Here is an 18,007-nt window from a genome sequence, read left to right on the forward strand (position 1 = left end):
ATTGTGCATTTTACGGTACAAAGCTGAAACTTGGTAGAAATGTTCTTTGCAATAGTAGGGACGATATTAGGTGCAGAGGCAGTGCCACAGCTAGCACTTCCTTGATAAGCTCTTCCTTCAAAGATGAATGCAAATGAGGTTGTTCTTCTAAAATCACCATTGTTGCTGAAAACAAATGCAAATTGCTATTTCTATACTGTTAAAATGTTTTAGTTTGATTTAGATTGTTGTTTTCTTTATTACTAAAAGTAGGTCTAATTGCAGAGAAGTATGTTACAAATCCTTTGTGTAATTTACAGATTTTTTTTTAATGTTCATTTTTGCAGCTTAATTCCTAATTTTTATTAGGTTAATTAGTAAGTTAACTCAGAGATAAAGTTCATGTTGAGTGTTTTGTGTGTATTTTATTACGTTTTGTTATTTTGAACAGAAGGTTGCAGTAGTTTACAAATCCTGTGTGTGTATAAAAAGGGATTTTGTGTTAAAATAAAACAGGATATTTCCCAGCTAACGCACAACATTCTTGCTGGAATGTTGTTTGAATGAACCAGGAACCATTGTCAACCATTATTTTGTGGACATTTATCCAGCACAAAGCAAGTTGGCACAAATTGTGTGTGGATTAAAATTTAACAACATGATACTACAAAGAGCAAAAAAATGTCACAGGGTTGTAGATGAATCAGACTAGCCTAAAAGCTGTAATAAATACACTCAACAAAGTAGAAGAGTTAACCCTGGGACTTTAAAAGTGATTAATGTTTCTTTTGCAAGAATGAAGAACTGAACATGTCTCTTCGTAATGCATCAACGTTCATCATAAACAGCCATGTACACAAGTCCACTGTGCAGCTACAGGGCTCCAGACTGCTCACAAAGATCTGCTTAGGTGATTTGGTTGCCCAGGAAGCAAAGTATCGTACAATAAAGTCATAAGGTCACAGGGTATGTCATCGCCTTCGAACAGTGATGCTCGCCCAGGACTAGCACTTGCTGAGTTAATTGGCTACATCAGTGAAACTCGCGTAACTGAAAATATTGCATCCACGTTCAAGCTGTCAGATGTTCGTAAGCTATATGCAGCTTGACTAGCAGAGATTGGGTATGACCTGTTTGATCCTGTACGCACCACAGGACTAAAGGAACGAATTCTCAGCAATCTTCCACATCTACTGACTCACACAGAATGTTGTGAAGTGCTATTTGCATTCAATGGTGGCACTGGTTTAGTGTAGAAGAAAGCATGTGATGAAGATCTTGATGACGCAATGATATTGGCTAAGGCTGCAACTATTGTCAGATAGGCTGTGTTAAAAAAAAGATGTCATTCACAGGATCGTTTGAAGAAAAATGCCAAGGGTCAGTGCCAGTTTCGCTATTAGCATTAGTGCATAAAACTAGATGGCCCTAAAATTAAGTCACAATCGAATGTGCTTTCCTCCCAATAAGCACTCACTAATCGCCCAGTTAACACAGTACAACACTTATGTGCATCAACATGAAGAATCCACTGGTCAGCATCACTGCATAAATCTTGAGACCACTCTTCCATCGGAAGACTTCTTCAAGTGAAAACCCGTCAAAGACAATCAGGAGAAATAAGCTGCCACTCTTTAGCTGCTCCCCTGTAAAGAATCGGTCAAACTCCAAGTTGCAGGTTGAAAGGCTGAAGAGCAACTATACATTGTTTAGCAGTCTCTACGTTACCCTTCAGCCCTGAAAAGGAGAGCCTGCTGAATTTTTCAAGCTGTCTAAAAAATCTGAGACCAAGTACACGTTTGCAGACTGCGTTCTTGGTTGTTGTTCCCTACTTAAGAAGGAAGCTGGAAAATGTGCAGAGTCAACGTTGTTTGGGACACCTACAAGATGGGCAGTTTAAAAGGGGTCAGCTAGAGCAAAAAGAGGCAAAGGAATTCAAAGAAGAGTTGAATAATCTGTCAGTCTTCCCAGAAACTGACAGGACTTCATGCGTGTCGCCGAAAACAAAAACAAGGCTATAAGCAACGAATGTTTAGTTGGAAAACAAATAGTCACTACGCACGGTGTGGGAGTTACCAATAGTCCACCCTGAGATGATACGTCCACCATGTCACCCTGCAATCACAAAGAGGCCGACACAAGAATCTTTGTGCATGTTGCAGATGCAATGTGTGAAGGACACAGAAAGATAATGGTGCGCACTGTCGACACAGTCGTTTTGACAATAACAGTGTTGGTGGTTCTGCAGTTAGACCTTGAAGAATTTTGGATAGAGTATGGTGTATTAAGTAACCTGAGATACATCCTGGCTCACGAGCTCACAAAGTCCCTCGTGCCAGAAAAGTGAGTGTGATACCGTTTCTTGTTTCAATGGAAAAGGCAAGAAAACAGCATGGAGTACCTGGAAGAGCTTTCCTGCTGTGATTACAGGATTTCTTCACTTGGGTGAGCCAATGCAGCGAGTGACGAATGCCTTTATCCAGTGCTCGAAAAAATACACAGTACTAATGTTTGGCTGCCGTAACAAAGCACAGTGTTAATATTGCCAGAAAGGAGCTGTTTACGAACAAGGGAAAAGGTATTCATGGCCTACCTCCTACAGATCAGCACTGCTTCAACACTGCAAAAGAGCAGCCTATCAAGCCGGCATGATTTGGGCTCAAACCCTTCATCCAACTCCTCAACTACGCTGCCCAGCTGAATGGGGATGGTGCAAAACTGACAGCTGTGGCTGGCAGCTCTTCCAGAGGCGATGGTCAGTTGCGTTGAAGCAAGTCCAGTCACAGCGACAAGGAAGATGACGATGGGACAAAAAAATGACTGTTCCAGAAATAGACTCAAGTGTACTGGTCTATGTCAATGCAATGAAGAATGCAATAACAATAATTGTTAACTGTATTAAACAAATATGGGACAGCATTTGGGAATAGTACATAGTTTCATATTAATTTTCTTAAGTGGTTGTACTGCATTATTCTGTTCTGGTCACTATTCCATATTAAATACATGTAAAACAGAAACGATTTGGCGGGCATCTTGAATTGACACAAACCTGTAGGCTTCCTTGGTGCCTCTGGTACTGAGATTGTTTGTAACATTATGAAGTGCATTTACACCAAGTTTCATACTTGTACCATAAAAAACCCAATTATTACACATCCATTATTACACTATCAATTATATGTGTATTAGCCACATTCTTCTGATTGCTTCGAATGTGACAGCATGTACAGGTGCACAAGTGAAGCAGAAATAGAAAGAATTATGTCAAAGTCTGGGGGGGGGCTTGCTAAAATTTTAGGTTAACCTTAGATTTACAATTCAGAAGTATAAACTATGTACAACTACGTAATTGCAAACAAAAAATATTTATTGGCTTGACATTACCTTCATCAGTTGTCACCACTTGTAAGAAAAACTGGAGCAATGGCAATTTTGTTTTTTTAATACACAATGAAATAAAATAGCAATTACTTACTAAGTAGTTTTCATCCTGGAAAGCATAGTGCAAAGTCGTGATCCACTGGCTGTCTCCGTTTACCAGCACATCTCTTTCTTCTCGGAAGCAGGCCGTCTGGAAAATTGCAAACCACAATTAATTTTACTTACATGAGTGAGTTTATATGAACATAAGAATTCTGATGAGTGAGTTTTTTTAATATTCCAATAGTATTCTGAAAACTAACAATGTATGTTAAGTAAACACTTCAGAAAGCTTATTCTGATAGTGTACTGAACAATGGGATTTGGGAGAATGGATTTAGTTTTGTTATATTTCTATTTCAGTGTCCGTAGATCAAAATGTTGGGAGTACTTTTTGTAAATATTACAGCCCAACATCATTATTTTTTTTTTATCAGTTTTGCTTGGCAAGTTTAGAACGGTGTCTCGTGTAAGGGTGGAAATAAAAAGCAGGCAAGTGACATGTAATGGGAACTGCTTAATGATTTTGGATTATATAATATGTAGTCCCAGGGATGCTTTTCTATTTTGTGTTGTACTTATTTGTCCGAAATCTATATTATTCATTTAAATGAAGTAAAAGTATTTGATCAAAAGAAAACTATATTACAACTATAGTTGTTCACACAGCAACTGCCTATACTGCTAGCACAGCAAATTAATTCTAGCTAGGTAAATGCATTGAGAATGTACAGTACAATATGCAAGGTACAGTAGCTTACATGAAGAAATGGATGACCTGTTGCAAGGAGTGGACAGTTTGCACATGCTGGGGAATTAGAATAAGAGAAATGTACAGGACAATAATCTATTAAATATAGCATAAGAATTTGCAACTTCACTAAGTCAAAAATAGCTGATTATTCATGCCTCAGTCTTACTGCAGACTAAACCGAGCCCTGTCTGTTCCCATCCTAGTCGCCACTGCGTATGTGCAATGCTCTATGTTCTCCGAAAAATAAATCCATGTACACAGTTGAATTTATCGGTAGTGTAATCTGATTATCTATTTCAAGTCAAACAAACAAAAAAGTGTTGTTTTCAGAAATATTCATAGGAATCTGAAGTATTCTTCAACAAAATTCTCTGGTCCAATGAGTCTAAAATGTAACTTTTCCCCAAAAATGGACCACAGTATGTTTGGAGAAAAAAGGGGAAAGCCTCCAATCTGGAAAACCTTGTACCTGCAGGATATGGAGGTAGTCTGATCACAATAGGGAGGTGTTTTAGCAGTTGAGGGACTGGATACATTGATGTGATTGAAGATCAAATAAATGCAGCCATGTATCAAAACATTCTACAAAGTACAATGATACCATCTGCTCGTAGACTGATTGGCATCCAATCTGTCTGAGCTGGAGGAAGTATGTAAGTAAATATGAATGGACCCAGATTTCATCAACAAAATGTAAATACTGGTTATGAATTATCATAAACGTCTGAAACTCATAATAAAAGTAAGAGGAAGACACACAATACTAAAAGCAGGGGTTCCAATATGTTTGTCATGAAAAAATACTTTAAATGGAATAATTGTTTTTTCACAAATATTATTTGTTAAATTACTAGAAATTGTGTATTTTGCTTTTTAGTATATAAAAAATTGGCATTACAGTGTAATAAGAGTAGGGTGCCAATACTTTTGTCTGCGACTATATATTGTTTTCTGAGGGAAAATCAGGTGCTATAGGAATCTGAGTTGATGGTAGAGTCCTGCATCAGGTTGGGTACCCGTGGGTGACCGGCAAAAGCAGGTCGGGTTCAGGTCAGAATGTTAAGTTTTTCGCAGTTCGGGTGCGGGCCAAAAAAAATGTAATCCAGGGTCACAGGACTCTGATTGATGGCCCACTCCTCTCTTTGTGCCCTCTCCATCAATGCCCTAGCAGAGTTTGGAGAGCACATGCTACAAATGTAATTTGAACAGTTCCTTGTCTTGATAAATATGTGATATTGTGCCCTTTCAACTCTGTTGACACGCCCTTCTTCATGGTAAAGTATAGACGTAGGTGGAGTCAACACATTTGACAAAATAACAACATTTCTCAAAACCAGGAATAAAATAAAGATTACATAAAAAATGAATGTGCACAGGACAGACTGCTGCAGCTGCTGTTTTACACACATTCTCCAGTAATGCCATCATCCAGTGTGGGCAGCATAGCTGAGAAGAATAAATTACACAACCTAATGATTATATATAAATCATTAAGGGTGAGACCATACAGTAACTTCACAATATGTGTTTTTTTTTTTTTTTTTAATTTTATTAAGCAATTTATGACATTCTACAATCAAGTATTTTTTTATAGAAATGTATGGGTTTTTGTAAGTACTGTATCTAAATGACTGTTAATTATTAAAATATTTAATCCTGAAGAAAATTAGTGAGTACATTTTATTAACAGGCTTCCAATTTCAAAGGATTGGGCTATATGTTTTACTCCCACAAGCCAAATACAGGATAACATACTCCAATAACCCCAAACACAAGACTCCTAAATGAGACTGCCTGGAAAAAAAAAGTTTAAATCTGTCTTGAAACGACTGTTGGCAGAAAAGGTTTCACTTTGTGTATTTACACTTTAGGACCAGGCATTTCAGTGGGATGCTCCCCAGGGCTGTTTTTTGTTTTGGCTGTTGACTTCCTATAAAAATCACTAACAATATATTTTTTACAGCAGCATCTTGGAATTGTTGTGTTTTTTTTTTCAGAACATTCTAAAGTACTTTACACAACATACAAACTTTTTGCATTTTTTTTTCAATACGATAGATTTTATTTATTCATTTATTTATTTTAAACACTAAATATTTAGTATTATGTATTCTGCTTGGAGATTGTAGGGGAATAATTGCATAGAACCATTCCTGTACCTGTTTGTTGCTACTCTGTACTACAATTATTCACCGAGTTATATGCTTTAAAGCATTTTGAGTTTATGATCTATTAAGTTTATAGAAATAAAGTAAATGTATTAAACTGCAGGTACGTGTAGCTGAAAACCAAACTGTGGGTGGTGTGACAAAAGGAACATGGCTCCAGCTTATCGGTTGATCAGGGCGAACCCGCCTTTCCACCTAACCTTTATTGTACTACCTTGTAAATGCCTGTCCCCCCTTTCTTTGTTAGCTTATTGGTTGAAAGGGAAACAACCCTGTCTCTCTGTAAAGGTATAATAACTGTATGCTAACTCTGTATGGCAGAACACTGCTTGAGCTGTTCTCATTTGCGCAAACTAATAAAGCTTTATATCTCTGAATACCTGGTGCAGTTGGCTCTTAGTTGCAGACCTGAAAAGTTTCACGACAAGATACGTGTATAAAAACATGTTATTCTATGACCCGAGGGACCTTGATACTTCCTGAAAGTTTTGTTGAAAAAATATTGATGTTTGGGCAATAAGACGTCGTTTCACCCGAGTGATTGTAATGACATGTTTATTCTCAGGGTCTTTATAAGCAACTATGGACACTTGCTTATTTTCTCAAAATAAATATTTATAAATAATAGTTATTTATTCCATTATTATCAGTACTGTATTAAGGAAAATAAAATGTATCACACATTAAGTTCATGAAATAGTATCTCCTTATAGCCACACATTTCTTGATATTTATAAATGTTGCAAAAACATACATTAAAACATGAGACATAATAAATGTTCTAATATAACTACACTTATATAACTATAAGACAAATACATCGGATTTACAGTGTATCCCCGTTTTTATTTCTAAGCTGTAAACAAGTTATTGTGTCACATGTTTTGTTTCTGCGTACTTACTGAAAATGTCTCTGTCCTCAGAAACAAGCAGGCAGTGAAGTTCAATCCCTCCCCTTACAATGTACATTCAACTATTGGATAATGGAACTAACCACTTTCTTTTTATTTGCTGATCAATACATGTGCTGGTTCACAAATGGAAACATAATTTGCCGTATTTACTGCTATATCGCGATACATAATCCATGGATTGTGGATCGGATCATTTTATAAAAAATTGCGATGCATCGATATTTAATGAATCGTTACACCCCTAATAATCCTGTTTATCCAAAATGTAATTGTCTGACAGCAGACTATCAATTTTTTTTTTCTGCAGAAAAACCACAGTCACATTTGGGAAAGTATATTATTCTTATTAAGCTCCAAATCCTTCAGTAAAGACAGTTCTCCTGAAAGGTCAGTAAGTCATCACCTATGACTGTTCTTTGTGTAATTTTTGGTGTCTGGAAAGAAAAATCACCTGCCTAATGAGCACTTATTAGCCAAAGTATGCAAGATATTCTGTCTTGCCCATTGTAACAAACTGGCTAGCAATAGATAGATGCAGCTTGTATACAGTATATTACTGAATAAACATCAGGGATACCAAAAGGACAATGAACCTGTTACTTAAGGGACCATACATTTCAGCTACTATACTTAACACAAAAGCAACAGTGGAGGAAAATACTTTGTTTTTCTGAGTCAAACAATACAATGTTGTTACAGAATCATTGTGACACATACAACAAAAATCAAAAAGGAAACTAAAGTATTTACAGTAGACGAAAAGAAGATTTCAGTGATTATTTTAAAAGCCATATGCCTGAGGTTAGCGGGATAAGCATTTTAATAAGCACCCATATTAGGGATAATGTTCAATCCCATAAACTCCTGTTTAAAATGAATAATTATTTTCATTACTGAGCAAAGCACTAACAACCTATTCCCTTGGCTTTAACGTGTGCCATTTCCCCAAATGCTAGAAGTGGCGGCCAGTATTAAATTAAACAGATTTAATATAAATATTTTTCAATTTTTGGAGTAACTTATAGCCAAAGCAATGCAGTTCACCTCTGACCTTACCCTTTACTGTAAAACAATCATCATGCTGATGGTATGTCTTTGAAGATGGTGCTGAGTGAAATAAATGAATTAACAAGAGAGACTAGAGTGAAAAAAAAACATCACCAGTTCATTAGATTATAAGGCCTATTTCAAATCTTTAGTATCTGTCAAAAGTTATAGAAAGAGTAGTTGTCGAGGAACTTAAATTTCTTGCAGATCATAACATATGAGATATTTCAGTCTGGGTTTCTATCTTATCAAGGCACCGAGACAGCACTCATTACAGTGGTTAATGATGAGTTGTTACCCTCTGACATGGGCACACCGTCTCTCATTGCCTTCCGCTGCCTCCTCAAGACTCACCTGTTTACACTGTATGTGTAGATCTCCTGATCTACCCCTCCTACTATGCACTGTATTTGTCTGACCTACACACCACACTACTGGATCCCCAGCTGATGCACTATCCTTGCACTGTGACACTACTATGTCATCAACACAGATATAAATTGTTATACAGTCAGCGTCACTATTGGGACACCTTAGGAGAAGTAAAAAAATATCCAGAATAAGCGTCTTTCCCAATTAAAACAAGAAGCATTTAAGACGACATTAGTCCTGCTTACTGTCTAGAATATCAACAACAGAGGTTACAGTTTCTGTGACTATTTATTATTATTATTATTATTATTATTATTATTATTATTATTACTACACATATAATATAGATCTCATGGTTGAAAACCATCTACTCAATCAGTTAAATAAAATAGAAATAACAATTTGGAACAGTAATTCAACATAATTTGAAAGATAATATTCAAGGTTGTTTACCGGAGATTGGTCAATACAAGGGCCTTAAATCAGATAAGATGAATTTTCGAATACTGTAGAAGGTACACAGGGTCATATTGTGAAATGTAACTTTGAACCTAGAACTGCTCTTTCCATTTTTTACCCATGGGTCACTTACTTTTTACAATTGAACCCCAATCAAGTGGAAAAAATCTGGCCGAAATTCCTCTTTGGTCTGGCAAATGCAAAGCCTTTCAGTGATTCAAATTAGACCCAAGTTATTTTAACTGCTTTAGAAAGAGAAGCCCATTCAGAGCTTATTAAAATAGCACAGCAAAATAATTTAGCTTCAAATAACTGCAGTAAACAAAAATGGAGGAAGAAGTTTTTTTGGATGTACACAAAAGGTTTGAATAAGGAAAAAAACAGTTAAAGTCTGCTTCCTCGCTGTCCTATACGCGCAATTTAATTATTTACTAGAGGTGCACCGATAATCGGTAGCCTATCGGCACGGCACCAATAGAAGGGAAAAAAAACACGATCGTCTATCGTCAGTTTTTGTTATTTTAGCCGATATCGTACACCGATAGTCATGCTTGAATTTCTTCCAGCACAGAATTTAATGTTGGGTCAGGCACGATTACCAATGACAAAAAAACACTGAAACACTGTCATTTTCCCAGTGCTGTGTAACATGCGACCAAAATGCAGTAAATATGTCTCAAAATAGAGGTATTTGGATTTTTTTTAAATATCTGAAGACAATAGGATAACAAGTTGTGTGCAGAACAGACTTGATGCTGCATTAAATCCAACGATTAACTGCGAGTAGAGATTATTCTGATGCTTAAAAAATATAAAATAGGTTGAATCCTAAATAACACTGATAGTTATTAGTAGTAGTAGTCATAGCAGTAGTTTAGAGTACATGTAGCCTATGCAGTTACCAGACTAACATTCACCCTAAGTAATGCTTTGTAGTTGGTTTCAGGCTGACAAAACTGTAATAGGGGTATTTATTATTCGTAAGACAACAGTATTAACCAGGCTAATCATTGTTCAAATGCAGCATCGATATGTGGTTAGTTAGAAAGCTGCCTCTGTGATGTGTCTGTTCCGTCTCTCTCTCTTTGGCAACTTGGCATCACTTCAGGTCCTCCTCCGTAGCTCACTTGATCAAATCCTTGAACGTAAACAGTTTCATTCAGAAAGGTTGGTTCTGTGCGTTTTTTCAATAGTGTTATAATGTCCTCGCTTAGTTGTATTATGTGTATCATTTTCATACTTCAAAACCCAGTGTTCCAGGTGGGTTTATTTATACAGCTGTTTACTGCATGGATGGTTTTCTTCAGCAGTGTTACGTTGTTCCCACTTAGTTGTACCATGTGTATAACTTTTGTCGACTGTTCCAGGAGCTTTTTGGTGATAAAGAGAGGGTTCTGGGCCAGAACAGGTTGATGACAGTGCGTTATTAATCGGTTCCGATTGCTAAAATATTCTCCTCATGTCTGTGTCACTTTCTATGCTGCTTTTTAACATAACTGAATTAATTATAGTGCGTTCCGGGTCGTTCCATCTCGTTATGGCTTTTACCCCATCTCCAAATTCAAGCTTGACAATTTTGTAACCGGACATTTCCATGAAATCTGTTTGTTTTTGATTAAATGAACAATTTAAGTTGGGCTGCATTTTTAAGCAGAGTATTCTTAAAATAAGAACGTAACATTAACAAACGTTGTTGTAGTTAATGTTGTTGTAGGACCTAAAGGTAGCTTAGATGCTGAAATTTACACAAATCTACACTGTAATCCTAATAATAATAATAAAAAAGTTTCCACTGGTTTTTTTTTTTTTTTTTTTTTTACAAACAGTTCACAAACCCTGATCGCTTTTGTGTACAAGGTACCTGAAATGAAGAACAGCTCCATGAAAGTAGAAGATATATATTTTTTTGTTAGTAACGAGGTATTGTTTAGGCTATTAGAAATACCCAGGACATGACATAGTCTACTGCTGGGATAATGAAGCCTAAAGTCTACCAGACCACAGATGGAATTCTGAGCAAACCGCATGACTCATGGAATATTGAGGAAAACTTTGTATTCGGTAGCAACAAAAACTAGTGCTGGATAAAATCACGAAAAAAACAAACACTTTAAAATGTTATTTAACAGCACGAGACGGACCTTACCACACAATGAAGCTCAGGTTCTATTGCTTAAATAATCTACCACATAATCATCCTTGTAAATTTGCCATGGGCGTGTCCTACAGCTGTGTTGTATACTTTTACTAAAATAAGTTTTTATTTTTGATTTATTTCACTCTTCGTTCTGCTACTTCTAGTAGGATAAAGTCACTATATAAGTCTACATCCCCTTTCAAAATGTTCACCTTTTGTTGCCTTATAGCCTGGAATTAAAATGCACTAAAATAGTTTTTTTTTTTTGTTTGTTTTTTATTCTCTACACATCCTACCCCACAACTTCCAAGTGAAAAAAATATTCTAGAAATTTGTAGAAAATTAATTAAAAATAAAAAGTGAAATAGCTTGGTTGGATAAGTGTCCACCACCTTATAATACCAATCCTAAATTAGCTCAGGTGTAACTAATCACCTTCAAAAATCACACACCAAGATAAGTGGCTGTCACCTGTGTTAAACTGCAGTGCTTCACGTAATTTCAGGATAAATTCAGCAGCTCCTGTAGGTTCCCTCTGCTGAGTAGTGCATTTCAAAGCAAAGACTCAACCATGAGCACCAAGGTGCTTTCAAAAGAACTTCGGGACAAAGTTGTTGAAAGGCACAAATCACTGGATGGGTATAAAAAAAATATCAAAGGCCTCGAATATCTCTTGGAGAACGGTCAAGACGATTATTAAGAAGTGGAAGGAGTATGGCACCACCAAGACCCTGCCTAGATCAGGCCGTCTCACCAAACTGGATGACCGAGCAAGAAGGAGACTGATCAGACAGGCTACTAAGAGGCCAAATGCAACTTTGCAAGAGTTACAGGCTTATGGCCAAGACTGGTCAAAGTGTGCATGTGACAACAATATCTCAAACACTCCACAAATTTGGCCTCTATGGTAGGGTGGCAAAAAGGAAGCCATTACTCAAGAAAGCTCACCTTGAATCCCGTTTCAAGTATGCAAAAAAAAAAAAACACACACATTCTGTAGCAAATATGGCAATAAATTAGTTTATCTTTGTTTTGTATTTTTAATAATTTTTTTTCTCAATAATACTTTTTCCCCTTAACAGTGTGGAGTATGGTGTGTAGATAAGTGGAAAAAAAAAAAATCATCATTTAAGTGCATGAAACTGAGGCACTGACACAACAAAATGTGAAAAAGTTCAAGGGGGTGTAGATTTTCTATAGACACTGTATTAACAACTTGAAGGTCTGTTTTTCAGTAATTCAGGAAACAAAACAGAGATTAAAAAGAAAATACAGGAACATAACAGTACCTCAGCTCTTTTTAGCATCTCCCATTTGTTCAGAATCTTCATGGCAAAAACCTTCTCTGCATTTTTCACTTTCACTACAGCAACCTGAAAAACATACAAAAAACACATTAAAAAAAGTACCCAAAAAACACTATGAACAATTAACACAACTACAGTTCCAAATAGCTGTGCTTCAATTTAATGTAAAATATTAATTAGACTACTAGACCTTCCCTTCACTTTCTTGAAGTACTAACCAAAATGCAAGGTATTAAAATGATATATTATCCACTATGTTTAAAAGCAGTCAAATAAAGAATAATTCACCACTCTTCGGAATTTATAACAAGGCCAAAATCTATATAAACATACAACTACCAGCACAAACACCCCTGAACAGGCTGAGGTGGATTGTCTTCTCAAGGCCACAACTACAGTGATACATCTATAAAATGAAAATAACAAAAGGTTTACTTTTGTTAAAGCTGGGCGCTCTACGGTTGTCTGAGATGTAGGATTTGCAAGACTGTAATCTGAATATTGCTCGACAAGTCTTAAACGGAGGTCATGAAATGCCAAAAAATGTAGAACCTTGATTTCAAAACAAAATTCAATCCAAGAGTTGTAATACACTGGTATCAGGTGTATAGGTACAGTATTTGTGTTAGAATCAGTGCTAAGATAAAACCCACATGACTGGTACATGTCTGAAGTGTTACCCGGTACATTAATTAGATTTCAATGAGACTAAATAAATATTAGATGTGTAATGTAAACGGAAAACCACAACATGTGGGGTACAGTACAGCTCTAAGGACAATTATTGGAAAAAAAAAAACATTAACTAAATTTAAAATGGACACAAGCATTTCCGGTCAGACCATGGAAAGTTGCACTGTATTTTAAACAGAATACACTTCTTTCAGTGTTCACAGAGACAACGTGAAAGTCACAGATTAAAAACGTAATTTTAACAGTATAAAAACAGCAGGAAACTTTTTTCTTTGAATGTGTGTATTTGCTTTAAAAAAAGTGTTAAGGATAACACTTTAAAAAGTGTAACATGGACACAATTTTAAACCAATACTTTTTACTGTTCAATAGGAGCTCAGACGAGTACAACGTGTTCTTCAATGTACAGGAACTTCAAAGTTTAGACAGCTAGTGCAACGGAATTCTTTCTGTATTTGAGACCCTGTCAGCTGTAGGAATTTTAAAGGAAATGATCTGGAAACGTCAAAAAGGTAAATATCTGATGTCTGAGCCTAAACTTGGGTTTCCAAATATTCAGCTTAGCAAATTTTCCGCTTAGCAATGTATTATGTATCAAATAAGACTAATGTGAAAAGTATAACGTGCAGATTTAAACATGTGTGCTTTTCACTTGGAATAAAGAGTTTATGTGGAGTAGTGTGCCAATTTAATAGTCTTTTCATTGAACTTCACCAGCAAATTCTAGAGAACATTTTACCTATCACTGAGTAGAAGGAGATGTTCATGAGAGGCCTGTGGTGTGTTCACTGTAAGGGGAAGTCCTCTTGGCTCCTGCCAACACATTGCCCCTTAGCTTCATGAACACTAACTTCACCCAAATTCAGTTTCTTTTATGGGGAAAACAACATAATAACATCGGAACCCAATTGGCTGAATTTACACTGGGTGTAAATAAATTGAGAGCATGATATGCAGGTATTTTTTTTAAAAGTATTTATACAAAGCTGTATAAATATGGTTGTACTATCGCCATTTTTAAGTTACAATATTATTTAAAATTGGTCAAGAAAATATCCTTGATTTATATAGAGTACATAGCTTTACAAAAGGCCTGTCAAGTTAATACAACAATCATTTTAGTATGAAACCGAGTTTGGCTCTAATTAAATTCCATTTGGAGTGTAGATGTCTGTCTATATTTGGAAAAAAAACATTAAAATCGTACTGCATTTGAGCTTTGACCATGACTTCCAGCAAATATTATTGAACTCTATTTAACTTTCTGGCATACTTTGCTATGATGTGTTCATCTAATTATTTCCATTACAATATTCAGAGTCCCTGGTGGTTACAGCTGGTTTTAATGAAAAAAATGAAGAAAGAAATGCCAGTCACAAACTCAAAAAGCTTTCTTCCAAACAACCCTACTATTCACTGAACAAGAAGCAATAAACTCTTATAATGTCCAGTTAGGTTACTGGATTAAAATCACACAGTTAATATTAAGAAGCCACACTATTGCAAGTCATGTTCTAGAAACACAAATCAATGATGTCATGATAATCAGGGGTGAAATTCTCAACAAACAAGTGCAGGTATTTGTATGCACAGCTGGGTGTAAACATTTGAGTGCCATTGAATAAATACTTTTAAAATATACACATCGCAGGGGCTCCCGAGTGACGCATCCGGTAAAGGCGCTTCATGTGGAGTGCAGGATGCTCCCTATAGGCTGGACATCACCGGTTCGAGTCCCAGTTATACCACTGCCGACCGTGGACGGAGAACATAACTGGCAGCAAGTATTTGTCTTCGCTGTGCAGGGGTGGTAGAGGTGAGCTGAGTATAAAAATAATTGACTATTCCAAATTAGGAGAAATAATTATAAAAACAATTGGCGACTAATACATTAAAAATAAATTAATAATAACAACACCATATATCGGTACACTTATGAATTCTAACCAATTCACCATAAACAAGGAAGCTGAAAAGGTGAAAACAACTTGGCTTTGACAAAATGATACAAAAAGGTCTAAGTCAAACAATACACAATAAGGGCTAAAATACCGCTCAATTTTTTTTTTTTTTTTTTATGTAACAGACCACTACTACTACTACTAATGATGTACTTGGCCATTTTAACCACCATAGTATTCTCAGCTATTTTCCATACTTCCCAGACCCTGGTTACTCACCTACAACAGGACCTGGCTGTGCTACAATAATTCATAGCCTTGGATTAGAACACATATGTCTGTTTCTGTTATATATTTTTTACTTATTACTTATCCTACAATAATAGATTGTGTTTTTCTCTGCTGTATTTCTGCATAGATTAATTACCAAGATCGATTCCAGAAAAAGATTTTCCAGTCAGAAACTGTAGTTTTATTTATTTATTTATTTTTAGATGTACACACAGTTGAAAACTCGTGTTTAACTTAAACTAGAAAAGGGGGCACTGTACAAACAAAAACACCACACCTTTCTGGTTTTCTTTTATTACAGTCCTCATAAAAAGAAAATACTAGGATCACAACAAAACATTGATCAGTATACTCAACATGTATCTTGAAAGATGGCCAGTGTTTGAAAAGCGTGAAGCACGCCTACATCTGTATCCTGATTGTGACTAGCTTACCAAAGCCTGAAGCAGCACTTCCTTGATCCTGAATTTTTAATGGTAATTCCTACTGTCCCACACATTGCTTGCCATTTTAAAAAATGTCATGCAAATTCTGGCAATGTGGTAAATCTGTGCAAGGAAAAACACGTTGTAATAATAATTTCAAATGTATGTAATGTTAGAACACGTGTGGCTTTTTGCCTTCAAATTCATGTGCAGCAATGTTCATTTCGAATATTTCATTGCTTCTCCGCCGCACTAAAAGAAAAAATGTATTACTTCATAATATCCATACCTCTGTTTCCATGTTGCTCTGCTAAGGTCTTCTCTCAATGATCAACGAATGACCACTGACACAAAGCGAAATGGGCTGAGATTTGTGACTCATGCCAAAATGAAATCTGATAAGAATGAAAGCTCGGCCAATCCACATGCAGTAATTATACTGACGTTAATGGTTGCCAGCTAACTTAAGAACATAAGAACATAAGAACATAAGAAAGTTTTCAAACGAGAGGAGGCCATTCGGCCCATCTTGCTCGTTTGGTTGTTAGTAGCTTATTGATCCCAAAATCTCATCAAGCAGCTTCTTGAAGGATCCCAGGGTGTCAGCTTCAACAACATTACTGGGGAGTTGATTCCAGACCCTCACAATTCTCTGTGTAAAAAAGTGTCTCCTATTTTCTGTTCTGAATGCCCCTTTTTCTAAACTCCATTTGTGACCCCTGGTCCTTGTTTCTTTTTTCAGGCTGAAAAAGTCCCTTGCGTCGACACTGTCAATACCTTTTAGAATTTTGAATGCTTGAATTAGGTCGCCACGTAGTCTTCTTTGTTCAAGACTGAACAGATTCAATTTTTTTAGCCTGTCTGCATATGACATGCCTTTTAAGCCCGGAATAATTCTGGTCGCTCTTCTTTGCACTCTTTCTAGAGCAGCAATATCTTTTTTATAGCGAGGTGACCAGAACTGCACACAATATTCAAGATGAGGTCTTACAAGTGCATTGTACAGTTTTAACATTACTTCCCTTGATTTAAATTCAACACTTTTCACAATGTATCCGAGTATCTTGTTAGCCTTTTTTATAGCTTCCCCACATTGCCTAGATGAAGACATTTCTGAGTCAACAAAAACTCCTAGGTCTTTTTCATAGATTCCTTCTCCAATTTCAATATCTCCCATATGATATTTATAATGTACATTTTTATTTCCTGCGTGCAGTACCTTACACTTTTCTCTATTAAATCCCATTTGCCATGTATCTGCCCAGTTCTGAATCTTGTCTAGATCATTTTGAATGACCTTTGCTGCTGCAACAGTGTTTGCCACTCCTCCTACTTTTGTGTCGTCTGCAAATTTAACAAGTTTGCTTACTATACCAGAATCTAAATCATTAATGTAGATTAGGAATAGCAGAGGACCTAATACTGATCCCTGTGGTACACCACTGGTTACCACACTCCATTCTGAGGTTTTTCCTCTAATCAGTACTTTCTGTTTTCTACTTGAAACAGTATGGGGAAACAGAATTCAAGCAGCATGAACTGTGCTGAATCAAAGCACATTTGAGAAACGTTGCACTAGTGGACTGTGTGAGTGGATGGAATGCGTCCGCATTGAATAAACAGATTAAATAAGTCCCGGTATCCAGTACCGGCAACAGAATAAGTCCCGGTACATGGTACCGGTGAGTACCAGCACAATTTCACCCCTGATGGTAATGATTAATGAGTAGCTGACATCCTTATATAAAGTTTGCCAACTACGTAGAAATTTGTTTTAAGGTCAATGTCCTATACAAGCATGTGGATGTGATTTCAAAAAATGTAAAATACTTTGTTGGAAAAAAAAAAAAAATTCAATTTTACTTAAACTACTTCTTAACTGGTTATTTAAACTTTCAGACTCACACAAGTGTATGACTTTATACACTACCCCCCGTGTTTGGACTGCTGGATTGCAACTTGGTACTCCAGTTTAGTGTACATTGTATGAAATACTAACATTTACATTTTTATAATCTTTACATTTGGAAAAATGTATCCTTTATACCTTGACCCAATCAGGCTATAAATGTTCATTCACACCATGAGTTTGGTGTAAATCGGAGATGGCAGGGTGTTAAATCCAATATTTTTTGGG

General features: G+C 36.2%; 1 protein-coding gene across 5 annotated transcripts in view; it reads right to left on the minus strand.

Moving 5' to 3' along the window:
* LOC121315989 (serine/threonine-protein kinase MRCK alpha-like) overlaps positions 1 to 18,007 on the minus strand; it is a 207,675-nt gene that overhangs the window by 111,470 nt on the left and 78,198 nt on the right. For all 5 annotated transcript variants that reach the window (XM_041250646.1, XM_041250647.1, XM_041250649.1 and 2 more), the window contains exons 3-4: positions 12,543 to 12,626; positions 3,458 to 3,553 (exon numbers count right to left, since the gene is read on the minus strand). In XM_041250646.1, the coding sequence (XP_041106580.1) occupies positions 3,458 to 3,553; positions 12,543 to 12,626 (180 nt within the window). The remainder of the gene's footprint in view (positions 1 to 3,457; positions 3,554 to 12,542; positions 12,627 to 18,007) is intronic.

The sequence above is a fragment of the Polyodon spathula genome, chromosome 5 (genome assembly GCF_017654505.1).
Source record: "Polyodon spathula isolate WHYD16114869_AA chromosome 5, ASM1765450v1, whole genome shotgun sequence".
In the NCBI taxonomy this organism is placed as follows: domain Eukaryota; kingdom Metazoa; phylum Chordata; class Actinopteri; order Acipenseriformes; family Polyodontidae; genus Polyodon; species Polyodon spathula.